Source organism: Lonchura striata, chromosome 2, assembly GCF_050655825.1.
Source record: "Lonchura striata isolate lonStrDom1 chromosome 2, ASM5065582v1, whole genome shotgun sequence".
Taxonomy (NCBI): Eukaryota; Metazoa; Chordata; class Aves; order Passeriformes; family Estrildidae; genus Lonchura; species Lonchura striata.
This window is the reverse complement of record NC_140704.1, coordinates 53,546,392-53,563,683: the sequence shown is the minus strand read 5'-3', so window position 1 is coordinate 53,563,683 and position 17,292 is coordinate 53,546,392. Positions and strand designations below refer to the sequence as shown.

At 37.7% G+C, this 17,292-nt stretch overlaps 1 protein-coding gene across 2 annotated transcripts in view; it reads left to right on the top strand.

Moving 5' to 3' along the window:
• SUGCT (succinyl-CoA:glutarate-CoA transferase) overlaps positions 1-17,292 on the top strand; it is a 392,399-nt gene that overhangs the window by 326,011 nt on the left and 49,096 nt on the right. For both annotated transcript variants that reach the window (XM_085570470.1, XM_031503930.3), the window contains one exon: positions 14,585-14,648. In XM_085570470.1, the coding sequence (XP_085426596.1) occupies positions 14,585-14,606 (22 nt within the window). In that variant the 3' untranslated portion in view covers positions 14,607-14,648. The remainder of the gene's footprint in view (positions 1-14,584; positions 14,649-17,292) is intronic.

The window sequence follows — 17,292 nt, the reverse complement described above, 5'->3', positions numbered from 1 at the left end:
AGTAATAACTGTCAATTAATTTTACGTGGCAGCTGTGTTTTGGTAATTTCTGGTTTTCTGTAACTGGAGGATGGGCTGAGTCAGGTCAACAATAATCATCTTTCAAAAATCAGCTTTCTGTTGAATACTGGCAGCTGTATTCAGAAGACTAAAGAATACATGAAAAAAGCCCAGAACTTTTAGTTTTGCCAAAAGAATATTTCTTCATTTATACAATCAAAATAAAGGATAAGGACATGTTGGAATGATTTTGTTTCTTCTGTTTATCCAAATTAACGGTGGCATTGAATGAGTGAGAAAAATGTTTGCAGGTATACAGATTATTTTTTCCATGGAAAAAAAGAAAAGTCTGTCTACGGGAATCCAGTTTATATATTTTTGTGAAGAAATGATCTCAGAACCTAGATACTAGAGGTGAATCACACCACTGAAAAATCCTTCTGTATTGTGATAAGACAAGATTGTTTTATGTAGTGCATTTTCTATGTTTTTACTTAGTTTTAGCCTTAAAATTTCTGTCCGTCTAAAAAGGACAGGTAGATTTTAGCAGCAGAAAATGAAAATTGTTTTTCCTGTATAAATTGTGATTTTATATAGTAGTGCTTCTCCCTAACTTCTTGTTCCTTATCTCCAATAACTGTTTCTAATGCTTAAATATTTTAATATGTTTAAATATTTCTTATGTGACTCTAACACATCAAGAGAAGGGCACTGATGCTGCTAGGAATGTCCTCTGAGGAGCTCCTGAGGGCACTGGGCTTGTCTGGTTTGGAGAAGAGGAAGCTGAGAGGTGACCTCACTGCTCCCTAACAGCTTCCTGAGGAAGGGGAAAGGGAGGTGCTGAGCTCTTTTCAGTCTCTCAGTGTAAGGACACATGGGGAATGGCTCAAAGTTACATCCATTAGGGGAGATTTGGACTTGATATGAAGAAACATTTCATGACCCAGAGGGTGGCCAAAATCTGGAATAGGCCTCCTGGAGAGGTGGTTGATGCCTCCCCCTGACCCTGCCCAGCCCATGTCAGTGCTGAAAAGGCATTTGGACAGGTCCTCTAAAACCATGCTTTAACTTTGGTCGACCCTGAAATGCTCAGGTGGTGGGACATGATAATCATTGTAGGTCTCTTCCACCTATTCTATTCTATTCTATTCTATTCTATTCTATTCTATTCTATTCTATTCTATTCTATTCTATTCTATTTCTATTTCTATTTCTATTTCTATTTCTATTTCTATTTCTATTTCTATTCTATTTCTATTCCATTCCATTCCATTCCATTCCATCCTTATTGGTTATATGGCTCTTACTTAGCACAGAAGTAGTCACCTCCTTTGATCTTCCCTTTATTGTAAGTCAAATTTTGTGGCTTCCAATGCACATCCTTTGTTTGCTGCTTTGTTTTCTGGTTGGCATAAACCCCAAATACTGTAAATTTGAACTCACAAAATTAAAGACACACTTCTAACAGTTACTTAGATTCTTCTAGGTTTGGGACTTGCATCCTACCTTAGTTATTATTATCTTAACATTCATGTGTCTCAGTTAAGGGAAAAAAAGGCCTTTTATCACCTGCCTTTTAAATATCTCTTTCAAGCTCTGCATTTGGTTGACATCAGATAAGCAGAGTAGTGCGGAAAGAAAACTTCAGACTAATTAAATACCTGAGAAAACAGGAGTTTGGAGCAATTAATTACAACAAAAAGAAACTGGTTTTATGCACTCCACTGTATATAATATTTATACACATATAAATAAGATACAAAGAAAGAATGCCTTCCTTTTTTAAAAGTATCCTGTGACATTCTCCTAAAATATATATGAGTTAAAATTATGTAATGCTTGAGTTGTTGTACAATACTGTTTTCAAACTAGCTTAACATATCAAACAGTACTTTCTGTTTTGATCTGAAGCACTAAGCATTTTTTAATGTTAATATCTCCCAACAGTTTTCTTGAACAGGAGGTGATCAACTGGAAAAATGACAATAACTTCAGAATATCTTGCATGATGATAGTAATGGACTGGTTTCATTTACCAGCAAAATTGTATTTAATTTTGTTGCAACAGAATTATTTACTGAACTTCTTTTTTCCTGGAAAGTATAGAAAATTCTTGCTTTGATACTCAAGTGGTATTATCTACACAAACTTCTTATGCTGTGCATGGAATAGTATGGTCTTGAAGACATTTAGTAGCCCATAGTAGTTCTGGAAAAAGAGTCCTTTTGCAGAACTGGAGTTTATTAAATAAATTTTCCATTTGTAGGAAATACATACTGTATGATGTACTAGCATTTAAATTAGAAGAGTCAAAAAATGATATTTTGAAGCTTTTGTATTGTACTTAAATTGAGCTAAGGTTGGAGCTAGTCTCACAAAGCAGCTACAAGCTGAAGACAATAGCTTTTATTAAAGTATTTTTATTTCATTTTATTAGATGTCACCCCTCTCTATATTTTAATAGTTTGATTGCCTGTCATTTTAATTATCTCCTTAAATAGCATTCAATAGAAAAGAAGGTCTTATACAAAGCAAATTTTCAGAATAGCGCTTATGGCTTGACGCGACCAGTTGTGCAACCTGCTTCAAATAAACTCATATACAGTGAAGTGTTGTAATTAATGGTATTATGTAGGCTTTGACATGGTTAAGAACATAAAAAATACTTTTTCAATTACATTGCTCATCTACTTACATTTGCATGTTTAGGAAAAATGCTCTTCCATCATTACTGTCAGTGACACTATTGCTATCACATCCTAGTATTGCCTTAAGTAATATTATGCAACAGGTGTCACTGCTGAGGTAGAGAAGAAATCCTTAACATAAAGCTGAAGAGACAAATATAACTTTCAATGTTTGAAGATATGAATTTACTCACTATCTTGGTGTGAAAGACAGGTGTCGGCCAAGGGAGGCAGGAATCTCCCTTGGAATGGAAAATATGAGCCTCTTTCCTCTGAATTATTATAACTTTGAAATTAAGGGGCTTTCAGGCAAAGATACGGGAAAAGGAATAACAGTTCTTTACTGGTATTGTATATGTATAACAAGGCAAAATCCAACCACAATGGCAGCACAACAAACAGAAGCAGGAGCCCAGTGACAGCCTTCACTCGGCTGCGGCACTTCCCCTTGGGTGCAGTTTCGGCCACAGCCAGCAGGGGCGCTGGTGGCTCCCGGCCGGGCAGGGAGGGTGCGGTGATTCCCCCGCGGCTGCAGGGGTGTTACGGTGCGAGCTCAGCCATCCCTCCAAGGAGCTGCAGAGAGAGAAGGGGCTTTCCTTTGCAAACTGATGGGGGAAGCCAGTCTCAGTGCCTTGCTGCGTCTCCCCCTCTAATCCACGGGAACAGACCCCTGTGGAGCCTGGCCAGCTGGGCAGTTGGGTGAGTTGGGCAGAGGCAAGGAACTTCTCCTTGGATCCCAGGGAGCTTGGAGAAGTTCCCACGTGAGTCCAAAGACGAGCTGGTCCCACAAGCAAAGGAAAGAGGCGCTCTCCCTCAGGATTAGTTCCAAAGTTTAATGGGGGCCTGGAGAAATCCCAGGTCACATCTGACCTCGAAGGGCATCCAAAGGAAGAGAGAGAGGGCCCCACCCAGACCAGCCAGATATAGGGGGTCGGGGAAACCCGAGCAGCCAATGGGGGAAGGACATGGGAGCGGCTCTCGGGGGGCAAGGCCTCAGAGTGACCACTGAGGAGGGGGTTGGGGAGGAGTCCCATCCAGGGTCCAGTTACCTGGTGACCCTGCCAGAAAGATCTGGACAAAGGGGAAGGGTCACCAGGTGATGGACACATCACCTGGGAGGAGGCAGGGGCATGGGTTGGGGTTTGATGGACATATAGGTAGTGATGGGAAAGCTGGGAAGATATGGAGGGACAAACCATTATGAGGGCATATACAGTGCAAACACAACTCTACAGTGCCTCTTGGGAACCTGAATGTACTGCAGTGGGAAACCTTGGAAGCAGCAAGCTGGAATGGCAGAGGTGCGCACATCTGGTTTGGCAAACAAAGTGTAGCAGAAAACTCTGGGCCCTGCCAGAAGCTTCTGGGTGGCTGGTTGTCGGGTTACAGTGTAGCAAGAAGCCCTGAAGCAGCAGCAGAGAACAGCAGGGTTGAGCCGGGAATTGCTCCCCTGGGTAGCTCGCCCGTGGTGGCTGATCTCAGGCTCGGGCTCTGCAGAGGGGGCAGTTGCTGGTGGGCAGTGGGGTGCTCACAGGTCCCAGCGCAGCAGCACTGGCTCTGGTCTCCCAAGCAGCAGAGAAGCAAGTCAGTAAGCTCCAGGCACAGTGCCGAAGGAAAAGAACATGAAAATTGGGCAAAAATCCACATGGCAAGAAGTATTTCTCGTCAGAGAGATCCCAGTGTGTGGCTGTGGAGAGGACTCACCTCACTGGAAGAAAGCAACCACCTCTCTCCCCCCAGTTCTCATAGGAAATCCCAGGCTGGCTCTTGCCTATCGCAAAACTTCCAGAGCCAGGAAGTTTTGGGGGCTGGGCAGTGACCATCCCAGACAAAACAAAAACAAAACCAAAAATGAGTGTGGGATAAAAATCTATCCCTAAAACACCCTGGTGAACTAATTTGTGTCTGCGTTTGTGAAAATTTGTTTTAAGATTTTAAGTGGAAAAATCTGCCCTTTATATTTTCCTTTTTCCATTTCCATCTTAGTATCTCAGCTTCTCTAACAACTTGTTAGACAAAGTTCATTGGAAAGCAGCATATTTAAAAACTAGTGTTGTATTTTTGCTCACAATTGCATATGGAGTATTCACATACCATTTGCTTCTTCCATTAAATTCTTACAGAGCATCAAATGCACATTAGTGACTAAATAACTATGAAATGTAGTATTTTCAAAACCATGCTTTTTTAAAAAATGATTATTGTTTCTGAAAGAAATCACCTCTTTTTTGTTAACACTCATAGCCTTGAAATACCTTCCTGGCTTTAGTTTCTTTTTGCTTTACTGAAACTAGGAGAGAAATTTTATAGTTGGGAAATAAAATTAATAACTAAATGCTAATGATGGAAAAGTAGATGGCAGTAGTTAAATACTGAACTACTGGAAAGGAGTTGAAGATACTGATACAAAATGGGAACTTACTCTTCACCTTCTCCATATACATCTTGCACCTAGTATTCTTGAATCCCAGTTCTGTGGTGTAGGCATGGCTAGGAGTTCTCTATTTTAAGTGGATTTGTTACAAAGGTTAATGTTAATGAGGCAGAGTATAAATCAGGAAAAATCTCCATTTGCCAGAGTTTCTGTTGATGAAAGTTCCTTTGACTGCTCAGGACATCTAGCAACACTCAACAGCATCTATACAGTTTACCAGGGTTGTCTGCACATGTTGCTATCCAGAATTCCTTTGACTTAATTTAAAATGCTGTGTTTCAAACCACAGTCACAGTTCCTTTTCTAAAGGGCTATAAGGTCAGTGCAAGATTATGCCAGAATAAACCACTTATGAGAAGTGTGGTGAATCTGTGCCTGCAGTAGACCGAGGGAGTGCAGGGAGATGGTCTCATCTGGATGTCCTTTACAATGGTAAGCAGGTGCCTCTGTTAAGAGGCATTCCTCCAAGGATGAGTACATTTTGCAGTCCTGGGAAAGGTTAAGTACTCTGAGCTGACAGACCAGCACTAATGAAACAATGATGTATAAATAAACCATAACACTTACATGGCAGATGAAAGATGGATGGAGTACTTAAAAGAAGGCTCTTGGGAACTCAGTGTGGCATGTAAGGTCAGAAAATATATACTGATTATGTACATTGTATTTGGCAAAACAAGTGAGACTCCCAAGGACCATCCGAAATCAAGTGATATTTTAGCATAATGTTGCAATGCTGTTGTTTAATGGTTCCTATGCCCACTAATGGTCTGATATTTGTGAATTTTTGAGGCTTGTACATTTTGAAATAACAATTCCCTTACATGGTGGACAAATACCTCAGTCATTTTTCAATCCAAAGTTGCATCTGCATGTGACTTATTTCAATACCAGATGGCAAAAAGTGACTTCTGAAAAATCCCAGTTATCCAAAACTCTATCAGAATTTTCTCTTCATCATCTCCAGCTCCATAGGCAGGTCCGTATATGATCCCTGATGAATAAACAGGGATGTAACAACATCCACAGAGTTGTTATGAAAACAATGGCAGTGGAAAAGTTCTTGGTTTTTTTTCCCCACTAGTCTTCCACTTATGGCACACAGTGCTTGAAGGAGTGGCAGTCCTAGCTTATTATCAGTATACTAAGTTAGGAAATACACTTGCATTTTGTTAACAAGTCAATTTCCACAAGAGAAAATATCTTGAAACTTATTTTGTTGCTGTTTGATATAAGAGGTAAATCACAATGAAATAAAATAAAATAAAATAAAATAAAATAAAATAAATATAAAATAAAATAAAATAAAATAAATTAAAATAAAATAAAATAAAATAAAATAAAATAAAATAAAATAAAATAAAATAAAATAAAGCCTTTCATGTGACATTCTGGACACCAAAATAATTTAATCTATGTACAGTCTGGGATACCCTTCTTAATTTTTATATTCACTTGCATCTTTAAAAATTAATTGTAATTAGGCTTTTCCATGCTTTTTATTAAAAGAAACTACAAACATAACATTTAAAGGCTGAATACAGTATTTGTAATAATCCAGAGTAGAAAAAATATTATCAAAAGCCAGTAATTTTTAACACTATTGCTAGCAGAAAATTACTGGCAATTCTGATTGAAACAAGGAAAAATTTCAGTATTTCAGACTGTTGCATTAATAAAATCAATCTGTTTCTGTAGCACCAGGTGATCGGTGTGGAGTTATCAATGTTAGGAAAGCTATGCTGCAGCTGGAGACAGACTCTTTGATCACAGAGCCAGTGCTTTGAATATAGCCACACCCCTACCAGCATGAGCCAGGTCTTATGTCCAAATAGCAGTACAGCCAACCATCTCTGCTAAAATATTTCTGTGAATTTACACATTCAAACCCACCAAAAGTATGGTTTTACAATCACATCAGTTCTCAGGGAAAAAGAACATCTGAAAAATATATGTATATTTTACAAATAAGGACAGATTATTTCCTCTGCCACGTCTCCAGACTGATGGTGTAAGAAGTTGTCAGGGAACTATTTTTGATGATCTGAGGGAAGGAACCTGATTTTTAAGCACCCAGACAGCCCCTTGAAGTCAGGGTCAGGTCTGCAACCTTGAAAATCAGAGAATATATGCAATTAAATACAGACTTGTATCCATGCATTTTTGTATATTTTGGCCCAAGCTATAAATCTTTATTCTCTTAATCTCCTTACTATTAATGATAAATATTAAACATATCACATGCTAATAAACCCCCTGGGAATACTTCTTTCTCCACAAGAGTTAAAAACCTGATTCTTTGCTGTAATATGGTCTACTATTAGAATAAGAGTACCTTATTTTACTCTCATTACTTTTCAATATATTTGATGAAAACATAGGAGATTTGTATAGACTTATTTAGCAGCTGTGTCATATTTACTTAGACTGTAAGGTATAAATAAATTTAGTAATTTTTCTAAAAATAAGTATGTGTTGATGATTAGACAGTGGCAAAGGTGTTTCTGCTCTGTCAGAAAAGGTTTCCATTGTTTAATATTTTTCAATTGTCTAATGTCTCTTCTCTGCATTAATTATACTATGGCTGATTTAGCACTAAGAACTTTTTACTTTTTGATTTTGTAGGAGGAGGTACTGGGGGAAACAAAACATTAAAATGAGAATTATTCTCAGGATCAAGATTATATCTTACTTTGGTTATGAATTTGAAAGATTATTTAGGAAATTGAATTACTAAAAGCTGTAATTGCCTGGTCATATAGGCCCCAGAAACAGTTTACTGAGTAGACTCCCAGAGTGGAAGATGGTGAGTCTGTGAAGAACAGATTTTCATAGGGTGCCTGAGAAGAGGTCACTGTGGTAGGTATATTCTGTTCCAGTATTACAAACCACTAAAATAATCCTGGAAACTTACCCACTTTCACCAACTTTATGCTCCTTTCTGAACTGAGGTCTAATTTTAGTCTAATGTGTAGGTTTCATAATTTCAGATTTTTGATATTTCAGTTTATGCATGACAAATATCATCTCCATTGGGATACTTAGCGAGAGCTTTGCAGAGAAGAAACTCAGTGGAAGGACTTATCTAGAACAGTAGTAAGAATAGATTGCTGGTGCAGGAAACTAATGAGTGTGGTCTCATGCAGGAGTTGAGAAAACGCTGATATATGAAGGCTCACACCATTTTAAAACATCTGGTAGTGATGTCAGTCATACAAAAAGTGTACAGGACAAGAATCAAATGTGCAGGAAAACGGAAAGAGGAGAAATTCTGGAAAGGTAATACAGTGTCAAATTTTAGAGTTAAATAAAAAATGATCTGGCCAACTCTCTGCTTCCCCAAATGTATACAAAACCTATACTTATCTTTATACCAACACAAGCTGAGTAAGAATAAAAAAGATCATTTGAAATTCTTGGCTAAGAAGAAGGATCTTGACATAGTAGCCATTACTGAAGAAAACTGGAATGACAAAAATCAACAGGAAAGTGTAATATCTGCTGTAAACTGAACAGGATGGATGGATTAGGTCATAGAGCTGGGGGAGCTATATTAGGGCTGTACTGTTGAGCCTTCTAATCAAGAAACGGATATTGAGTCCAAAACGTTGAAGGAGGTAAAAGTTTCCTCTAAGCCAAATGAAGTAGTAATAATGGGTGAATTCAACTGCCTTCAGATGGTCAAAGGTCACACTGGGATAGAGTGTAAGGGAAGCAATTTCTCATCACTCTTAGTCAGCGATTGCCTTTTGAAACATTTAGTTCTAGAGTATGCAAATGGAACTTCTTAAGTGACATAGCAGAATGCAGGTTAGAAGCTCTTAACTCTTGTATCAGAATGCACCTTTTTGGATTAAAGTCATGGCTACTGTAAAACCTAAATTCAATATTGAAAAGCCAATAGCTAGTTTGTAGAACCACTGTTAGGCTTTAGACAAAAGATGAAAAAGTAAGGAAATTAAATTCTGATAACCAAGAGGGAATCTAGGTGAGGTGTTCTGTAGTTGGACAAGAGATGCAGCAGAAAAGTGTGAAGTATTTTAATATTTAACATGGATCAGGATAAAGATGTATTAATCAGGCCTCAAAATGCATTACCAGGTACGCCGCGCTCCCGCCCCAAATCCCTTTTCTCTCAGCCCCGGCTAGCTCTTGTGGGGTGAGGGCGGGCGATGGAGGCACCCTCCGCCGCTCCCAGCTGGGGTTTGGAGAGTGCCTTTGTGGGTTCCGGGCAGCGCTAGCAAGCCTCGCGGTGGTAAATGAAGAGCGGATCCTGCTGGGGGCTAAGTCCGAGTTTATTGTAGCCCAACGGGGCCAAATATCCTAGAACGGTGCCAGCCAACAGGAACAAGCACAAGGTGCTTGCACTGGCTTATAAACTGTAAGGGAGGGGTATCCAATGACCAATGGGGATAGGGATAGGGGGTGGCTCCGGGATGGGGGGATATGGTGGGGTCCAATGGGGGAAGGATATGGGGGGAGCCCCAGGTCCTCGCCCAGTCACCCGGTGCCCTGAGTAGAAGCTTCTGGATGGATGGGAAGGGGCACTGAGTGATAGACAAGGCACCCGGGGGGGGTAAAATGCCTCTTTCGGGGTGATGGATAGATACTGGGAAGGCGGGAAGGGAGGACAAGGCGGGAAAACTGGGGATAAACCAAGTTGCACACGGGGGTACAAAGGAATAAACCAATACATAATACAGGGATAATAAAACATACAAATAACGCAACTCCACACAGGTATATCAATAAGAAGTAATATTGTCTACAGCATATAGTAGGAAATAGCTATAAAGCTGTGACATAAGGACTTTGTCAAAGCCATCACCTCACATTCACAAAAAACCCAAAAAGTTTGGTGAAGGAAACAGTCTGTTTCCTTCTTCTAAACCTAGACACTGGCCTAGAAGAAAGCAGCAGTAGAGAACAGGGGCATTCCAGTGAACTGTAATTTTCCTGTGTATATTCATATAGTATCACAGACTAGGTGCTAGGGACCTAAGAGACTATAACATACAGTGTTCACTGTGTCAGAATAAGGGAATGGGAGAAAAGAGGTAAATCAGAAACAACAAATCCAGATTTCTTTCATTCAAAAATTTGTTAAGAAAGCAAATTTTCTTTAAATTGTGTCCTGTCTCATGAAATGGTAAAAAATTTCAAATATAGAAATAGGTAAAGTGGAGATAGATGTGATTCAATAATACAATACTTAGATGTAGTAGAGAGCTAATACCTTCTCTAAGTGACCCCTGCATATTAGAAACTGTGTTTGGAAAAAAGAATATTAAAGTTATAAGTGATGAAATTCAAACTTTGCAACAGAACTTGAATATATTGGGATTTCTGCTTAGGAAAAAAAGTGGCAAGGAAACATGCTGACATGCAAACCATTCTGTTGTGCAACAACATTCTAGGAATACAAGACCAAGCAGAACCAGGTGTCAGATGGGGATATATTTAATATCCTTTCCAAATTTCAAATGACTTGATGTATTTTTATTTCGAAAGGAGTACTTTCAGTATGTGGGATGCAATTCCAATATGGTATTTTCTTCACAACATGTGCTGTTACTTTTTCAGGGGGTGATTATGGCCATTGCTCTATGTTCAGCATGTACAGGGAAACCTATTATTACTTTTTTGTGGTTTGGAGGCACGAGTGGTAATTTCATTTACCAACAGCCAGCTATCTTGTGGCTACAAAAATATGGAGAAAATGGTTACATCATTTCCTTTGTGGCCCTTAAAATCCTTTTCACTAAACTCTAGATAAATCTGTGAAAGAGTAGTACCTGTACAAATGCATATTTTGAGTGCATAGCTCCACATTAAATAGGACTTTTAAAATTTGAATCAGGGAAGGAGGGAGGTGGGAGCTACAAGGTTTGTTATTTTCTGATTCCAGTATCTCCTTTGATAGGGATTTGCCAGCTTACCTTAGGTAGAATTGAAATAGGTAGAATTGAAATAGGTAGAATTGAATAGGACTTGAAACTTTGCTGGCAGTTCTAAGAGAAACTGTGTTGTCATGGGTGGTTAGTTACATGCGTCATCAGCGCTGAAGTGATGTTTTTATTTGGAATAAAATAAAATGGTGTCTCAGAATCAATCAGTTAGGTTGAAAAAGACCTCTGAGATAATAAGTCCAAAGACCATCATGTCACCTATATCAGGTTCAGTCTTTCCTTAGACAACTCTAGGGGTGGTGGCTCCACTGTCTCCCTGGGCAGCCCATGTCAACACCTTGTCACCCTTTCTTTGAAGAAATATATCCTAATGACCAGCCTAAATCTCCCCTGGAGCAGCTTGCGACTGCTCTCTTCTCCTGTCACTGGCTGCCTGGGAGAAGGGGCCAATCCTCACCTGACTGCAGCCTCTTTTCAGGTAGTTATAGGTCTTATCTCCAAGACTGACCATCGCAGCTCCCTCAGCTGCTCCTCACAGGGCTTATGCTCCAGATCCTTTATCAGCCTTGTTGCCCTTCTCTAGACTTGTTCCAATGTCCTTCCTAAACTGAGGGACCCAGAACTGGCTGCAGAACTCAAGTTGTGACCTCACCAGTGCTGAGTACATGGGAAGAATAATTTCCCTAGTCCTGCTGGCCACACTGTTCCTGGTACATATTAAAAGGTTTTTACTGAAAGACTGAAGACTGTGCTTCTGATTTCTTTACAGTGACCTCACTATAAAATTCCTCCCAAACATTATTTGATTCAGAAAATCTCATGTGGTAATAGACCGTATAGTATTTCTACCCTGCAAAATAAGCCATATGGGAAAAAAAAATTGATCAATTGATTGCCATCATCTTTTACATGGTTCTCTCGGTTGATCAGTTTCTTATTATGAGCTCAGGTGAATACAGACACAGTAGAGGGCTCTACCACATCAGAAATGTTGTGACCATTTCAGCTACACAAGACAATGGAGGAGAATGCCATTGAGTTGTGTCTCTTACCTTTTCCTCTGGTTTTCCTTGTCCTTGATGGTAGAGGATGTGGACGTTGCATTCTCCCAAAGCTAGAATGCAGTAATCCTTGTGTTTTAAGAATGCACATGAGAAGTTGGTGAAGTTTTTGGGATTCCTAATATGTGGAATGGAAAATTACACAATTATTTTAAAAAGTAGTGCTGATGTAGGGAAAAACATCCACAGTTTTTGACCAGTCATTTCTTGGTGATCATTTTTTTCAAAAGAAAAGTTGGAACTGAGTATATAAATATAGTCTTAATTATTGTAGAAAATAGGATTAATAGAAATCTCAGTGTTTTTGAGTAAAAAATATATCTGAGAGAGAAATTCAACACTATACTAATAATGAAAATAATAAGGAAACTTGACTGCATCTTATGCAAGTCTTTAAAAAGGAGTAGTGGTGATACTCAAAGATACTTCAGGGGGTTTGTAGTTCATTCTGTAAAGAAAATGGATCTGGAAATTGAGTCTAACAAAAAAAGTATTTTAAAAGAAATTTAGGTTTGTCTTATGAGAAGAAGAATTTAGAGACTCAGAACAGAGAAAAGCGTGATTTTTGTGGAGCCCTGAGTAGCTGCTAGGCAATTTGCATGCTTTTCTTTAACCAACTGGGGCCACTTTTAGGTATTTGCTTTAACTTGCCATCTAAAGAGCTGCTTATTCACCTGAGCGTGCTGTGGATTTCAAGTTCAAATGAGTGTGTTTTCTTGCATTCAGGTCCCAAATAATCAATTAAATTCATAAAGCAAATAAGAGAAAGCAAATGGAGAAAGGAGGCCAAACTTTCAATACTGTTTGATTAAGGGCATGACTGGAAAGATTCTAAATATGAATTTTAAAAAGCAATTATATTTTCTAATTCCGTCATTTGGAAAAAAAATTCTGGATGTCTCACTTGAATGTCTACCAAATCTGCCTTTAACCTTCTGAAACAGAAATAGAAACTAACAATTTGGTATACCACCAAGCAATTAGACCAGTGAAGAGACATTGTTCCACTAGCATCTATTATTGGAAATATCTGGATTTCTAAATGTCAGCTAAATAGGTTCACCCCACAAGCTAAGAGAAAGCTGACCTGACCTTGTGACACCACCTGTTCAGGAATGGGAATTTTTAAAGCACACTATTCTACACAGATAAAGGGTTCACAAAATTTGACCTGGAAAGAATGGTTAAAGGAATTAGTTTTGTTTAGTCTAGAAAAGCACAGACTGAGGGAGGATGTGATTACAATCTTCCAGTACATGAAAGAATGTTATAAAGAAGATAGTGATTGGTTTTCTGTGTTCATTTCGGGAAAAGACAAGAATAAAGATGTTTAATAGGCAGATTATGTATCAGGAGAAAAATTTCTAGTAATAAAAATACAGAACAAGGTGCAGATTGCATAAGAAAATTCTCATCTTATTAACATGAAATTTTAAAGACTAATTAGATCATGACTTGTCATTAATAGCCAAGGTTGCTAGTGTTGCTCATGGTACGAGGTCAATAGGTAGATGATCACTTAAAATGTTTTCCCCATGTTTCATTTTCTATAGCTGATACATTTGGCAAGACATTCTAGACTTGTTACATTGGATATGAAAATAATTGCCTAATGGGTGGCTATTGATTTTTTTTTAGTAATTCTGATTATATGATTAAGGTAACAATATTACAAAGATGGAAGAATAATCAGTAAAGAAATTATAAATATTGTTTAGTGGCTTTTGGTGCAGAATTATATAAACAAGAGCAGTGATTTTGCTATTATAAATATAATTTTCTCTGTTACTTGACAATTTTGGTATCACACCTTGTTTCCTGGCTGAGATTAATAACAAGGATCTGAAAATTGTGATGAATAATCATACCATATAGATATTCACAGGACCTGAAGCATGGCATACCCACTCAAAAAAACAGAAAAAACATCAAAATGATTTAGTCTTTCCAAAATGTTTGTAGAAGCTATTAAGACAGCATTTCACAGTATGATCCTTCAAAGCTCAAAACGAACAGTGCAGAAACAAACAAGAGAACATAGTTTATCTATAGGCCTTTAGTACATATTGCAGGTTAATATGAAAGGGTATGAAGGTTTTAATAGCCATTCTGTGTTGGTACCAGTTGTCTGTTGGTGGTTGAAAGTATAACATGCTTGCAGCTCAATTTCTCATGATTGATGATGACTTTAAGAGCTTAAAGATATGTTAGAGATGTACAGTCTTAGTGAAGCATTTATTTAGCTGCACAAATAAAATGTAGTATCAAACATGAAAGCTTTTTTTTTACACATTAAGCAGACTACTTGTGTTGTAGTTCCTTTTATTTTCAGAGGGTCTGTGAAAGAACATTATAATGTTTATCTCTTTTTTTCTTCTTGAATTTAGGAACTGATTGTATTTTATGTTACATACTTTATTCTTCTTGGATTTAGGAACTGATTGTATTTTATGTTACATACATGTTTTGTCTTGTTTTGTTTTGTTTTCCTAGGTACTGCACAATGGGCTTGTGATGGAGATGAATCATCCAACAGCTGGGAAGATAGCTGTTCCAGGTTAGATGTTTAATCCTTTTTGCTGAATTAATGCTACATGACATCCTGAGTGGTTCCGGAACTCAGATGAGGACATGATGCATCTGCACATTTCACTCAAATGAATAAAATTTTAACCAGGACGACATTTGTTGGAATAACAATAGTCATTCCAGTAGCAGAAAGATGGGTTAAAACATGTGTCAGAATAGCTTCTGGTTTTGATTGGTCAGTTGTCATAATATGAATGTCAATTTGATAATGTTTGCAAACTCCCACTGCTAGAAATGTTACTGCTAAATAATCTACATGAATACATGAATCTGTTTTTGATTTAGTTTGATTTTGCAAGGCTTCTTTTAGGAACAGTTCTGTTTAAACAGAAAAAAAAAAAAAAGAAGACAAAAGAGGAGGGAAATTTGTACTGAAGATTTAATGAAACTCTGCCATAATGAAGTCTTAAATAACTATTTTGTACTTCCAAAGAATACAGAATCATATAGAAAAGTAATAAACTAGTCTCTCCTCTTTACAGCTCTAAACGGACAAGGAATGGGTGTGGCTTTCCTTCCATTAGACTTATGTAGTGGAGTTAAGTACAACCAGAGCCATAATGAACATCTTGCAGTTGGCTTGGTTTTGATAATTGATCCTTATCTGATAATCTGTTAACTACTGGGTCAAATTTTCTGCTTCTCCCTGCTTTTCTTTCCCCCAGGCCACATTGAGAATGGTTTCCTCCTTTATTCAAGGTACTATGTCATGTCTAATTTTATAAGAACTTCTCCTGATATTGTGATTTTCTGTTCCAGTTCCACCCCCTGACACTCCATCCAGTTGTCATCAATTTCAATTGACTTGAGCACATGTAGTGTTAAGAAGAATTTGACCCATAAAATTTATTTTAATTTTCACATCCTGGAATCACACTGGGATGCAAAAAGAATTATTTGAAAGAAACCAATCCTGTATTAGGTCATGTTTTCTTCATGTATAGAGGGGGTGTTTGTGTGTGTGGATGTGTATGCTCCACATTTGCTCTTTATCACAGTTTGCATTCCACATTTGGTCTCACTGGATTTGAATGTTTGGTTGACTGTATTAAAAAATGCTTCTCTAGTTACACATATCTGGAAATAGCAATCCTTTTTTAAAAAAATTTCTTACAGAAAAGTAATCCTGGTTTATTTACCCAAAATGAAAAGACAAATAAAAGGTTTTCGAGTTAATTCTTTTTTAAGAAGTAGAAATAAAAGCCTTACAGATGGTAGAGGAAGTGTGTAAGGTTTTCATGTTGCATACAATTTATAATCTATCTTAGAGAAAGCAAATACTCCTTGAGGGGATAGCTTAAACTGCAAGAAGAGGAAAGAGATGAAAGGAATGTTCTAATGTCTGTCAGCAGCGATAGAATGTATTGGCAAGAGAGTGAGTTTTTACATAGGTAAGCCATAGTACTTCCCAAATCCTTAGTAATTTTTTTTATTTTATGAAACTAGTGACACTGCACTAAACTAAAATAAATCATCTTAGTCTCTAATGGTTTGCCATTTAGATGGACTTCTATGAAGAGTTTCTTGTATTGAAACAGATGGCTGAAATGATTATTGGATATTTGAGCAGGAAAAGTAGAATTCCTTCCTTTCCTGGCATGGGAGGATAAGGAAGAGAGACACATGGGAGGAAAGGGGGAAGATCACTTTTTCAGTGTGAGCAGAATGGATCTATTGATATCACTGGAAAGACAGTGCATTACACTGTCCCAAAACTAAAGTGAATTTGTCCACTGTTGATGATAGGTAACAGAAGTACCCTGGATTTGTCCTGCTTAATGATATATATGAAGAGTAGAGGGAAGAGTGTGCAAAAAAAATCTACAGTCGATAATTTCTTCTCAATGACAGTTAAGAAATAGAAGGGTTTTTAAAATCTTTTTTAAGTGGTTGTATTTTAATATCTTGGTAGAGATATTAAGTGGTTCTATTTTAATATCTCTTTGGTAGAGAACAAGTTTACTAAGCTCTCAGTTTCTGTCTCAGGATTGCTTATTAAGGAAAATTAAGTTATTAGTGTGAATGCTGAAACTGAATAGGCTGAAAATGTTTTTCTTTTAAGAGACTGGGGAGACTCTAATCCCAAGATAAAAAAAAGTCGCTGTTATTTCTTAACAATATAAGCCAGATTTTAATGTGCCTTTTAGTAATTGAATTGGACATCACACTTGAGGTTTTTGACAGAGGTCTGACTTTTGCTGCCAAATAAAGTTGTGAGTGCAGTGACAGGCACTAATTAAGTTGGCCAAGCTGGCAGATTTCAGCTCCAAGTATCACAGGTGGCTTCTGTGTCTAGCATATTGATTTGCAGTAGCCCTTCTCCAGGTATGTGCCCAGTTTGAGAGTTGATTCAAATCTGTGTATGAATCCTCCTTTGGAAATCTTGCAGCTTGAAATTCAGAGATTTTGCCATTGACATTAGTGTAGGCTACATTTTTAATGTTGGACTTGGTAATTAATACTCCTTCTTTGCTTAAATATCTTTTGATATGGTTATTGAATTTGGTTGTTTCATCACTTTTCCCCCTTGCTGTTTTTGTGATTCCCAGTCTAAGATATACTGTGTGATGATAAGTGCATTATAGGGTGGTGGGAGAAGTTGTACTACAAAT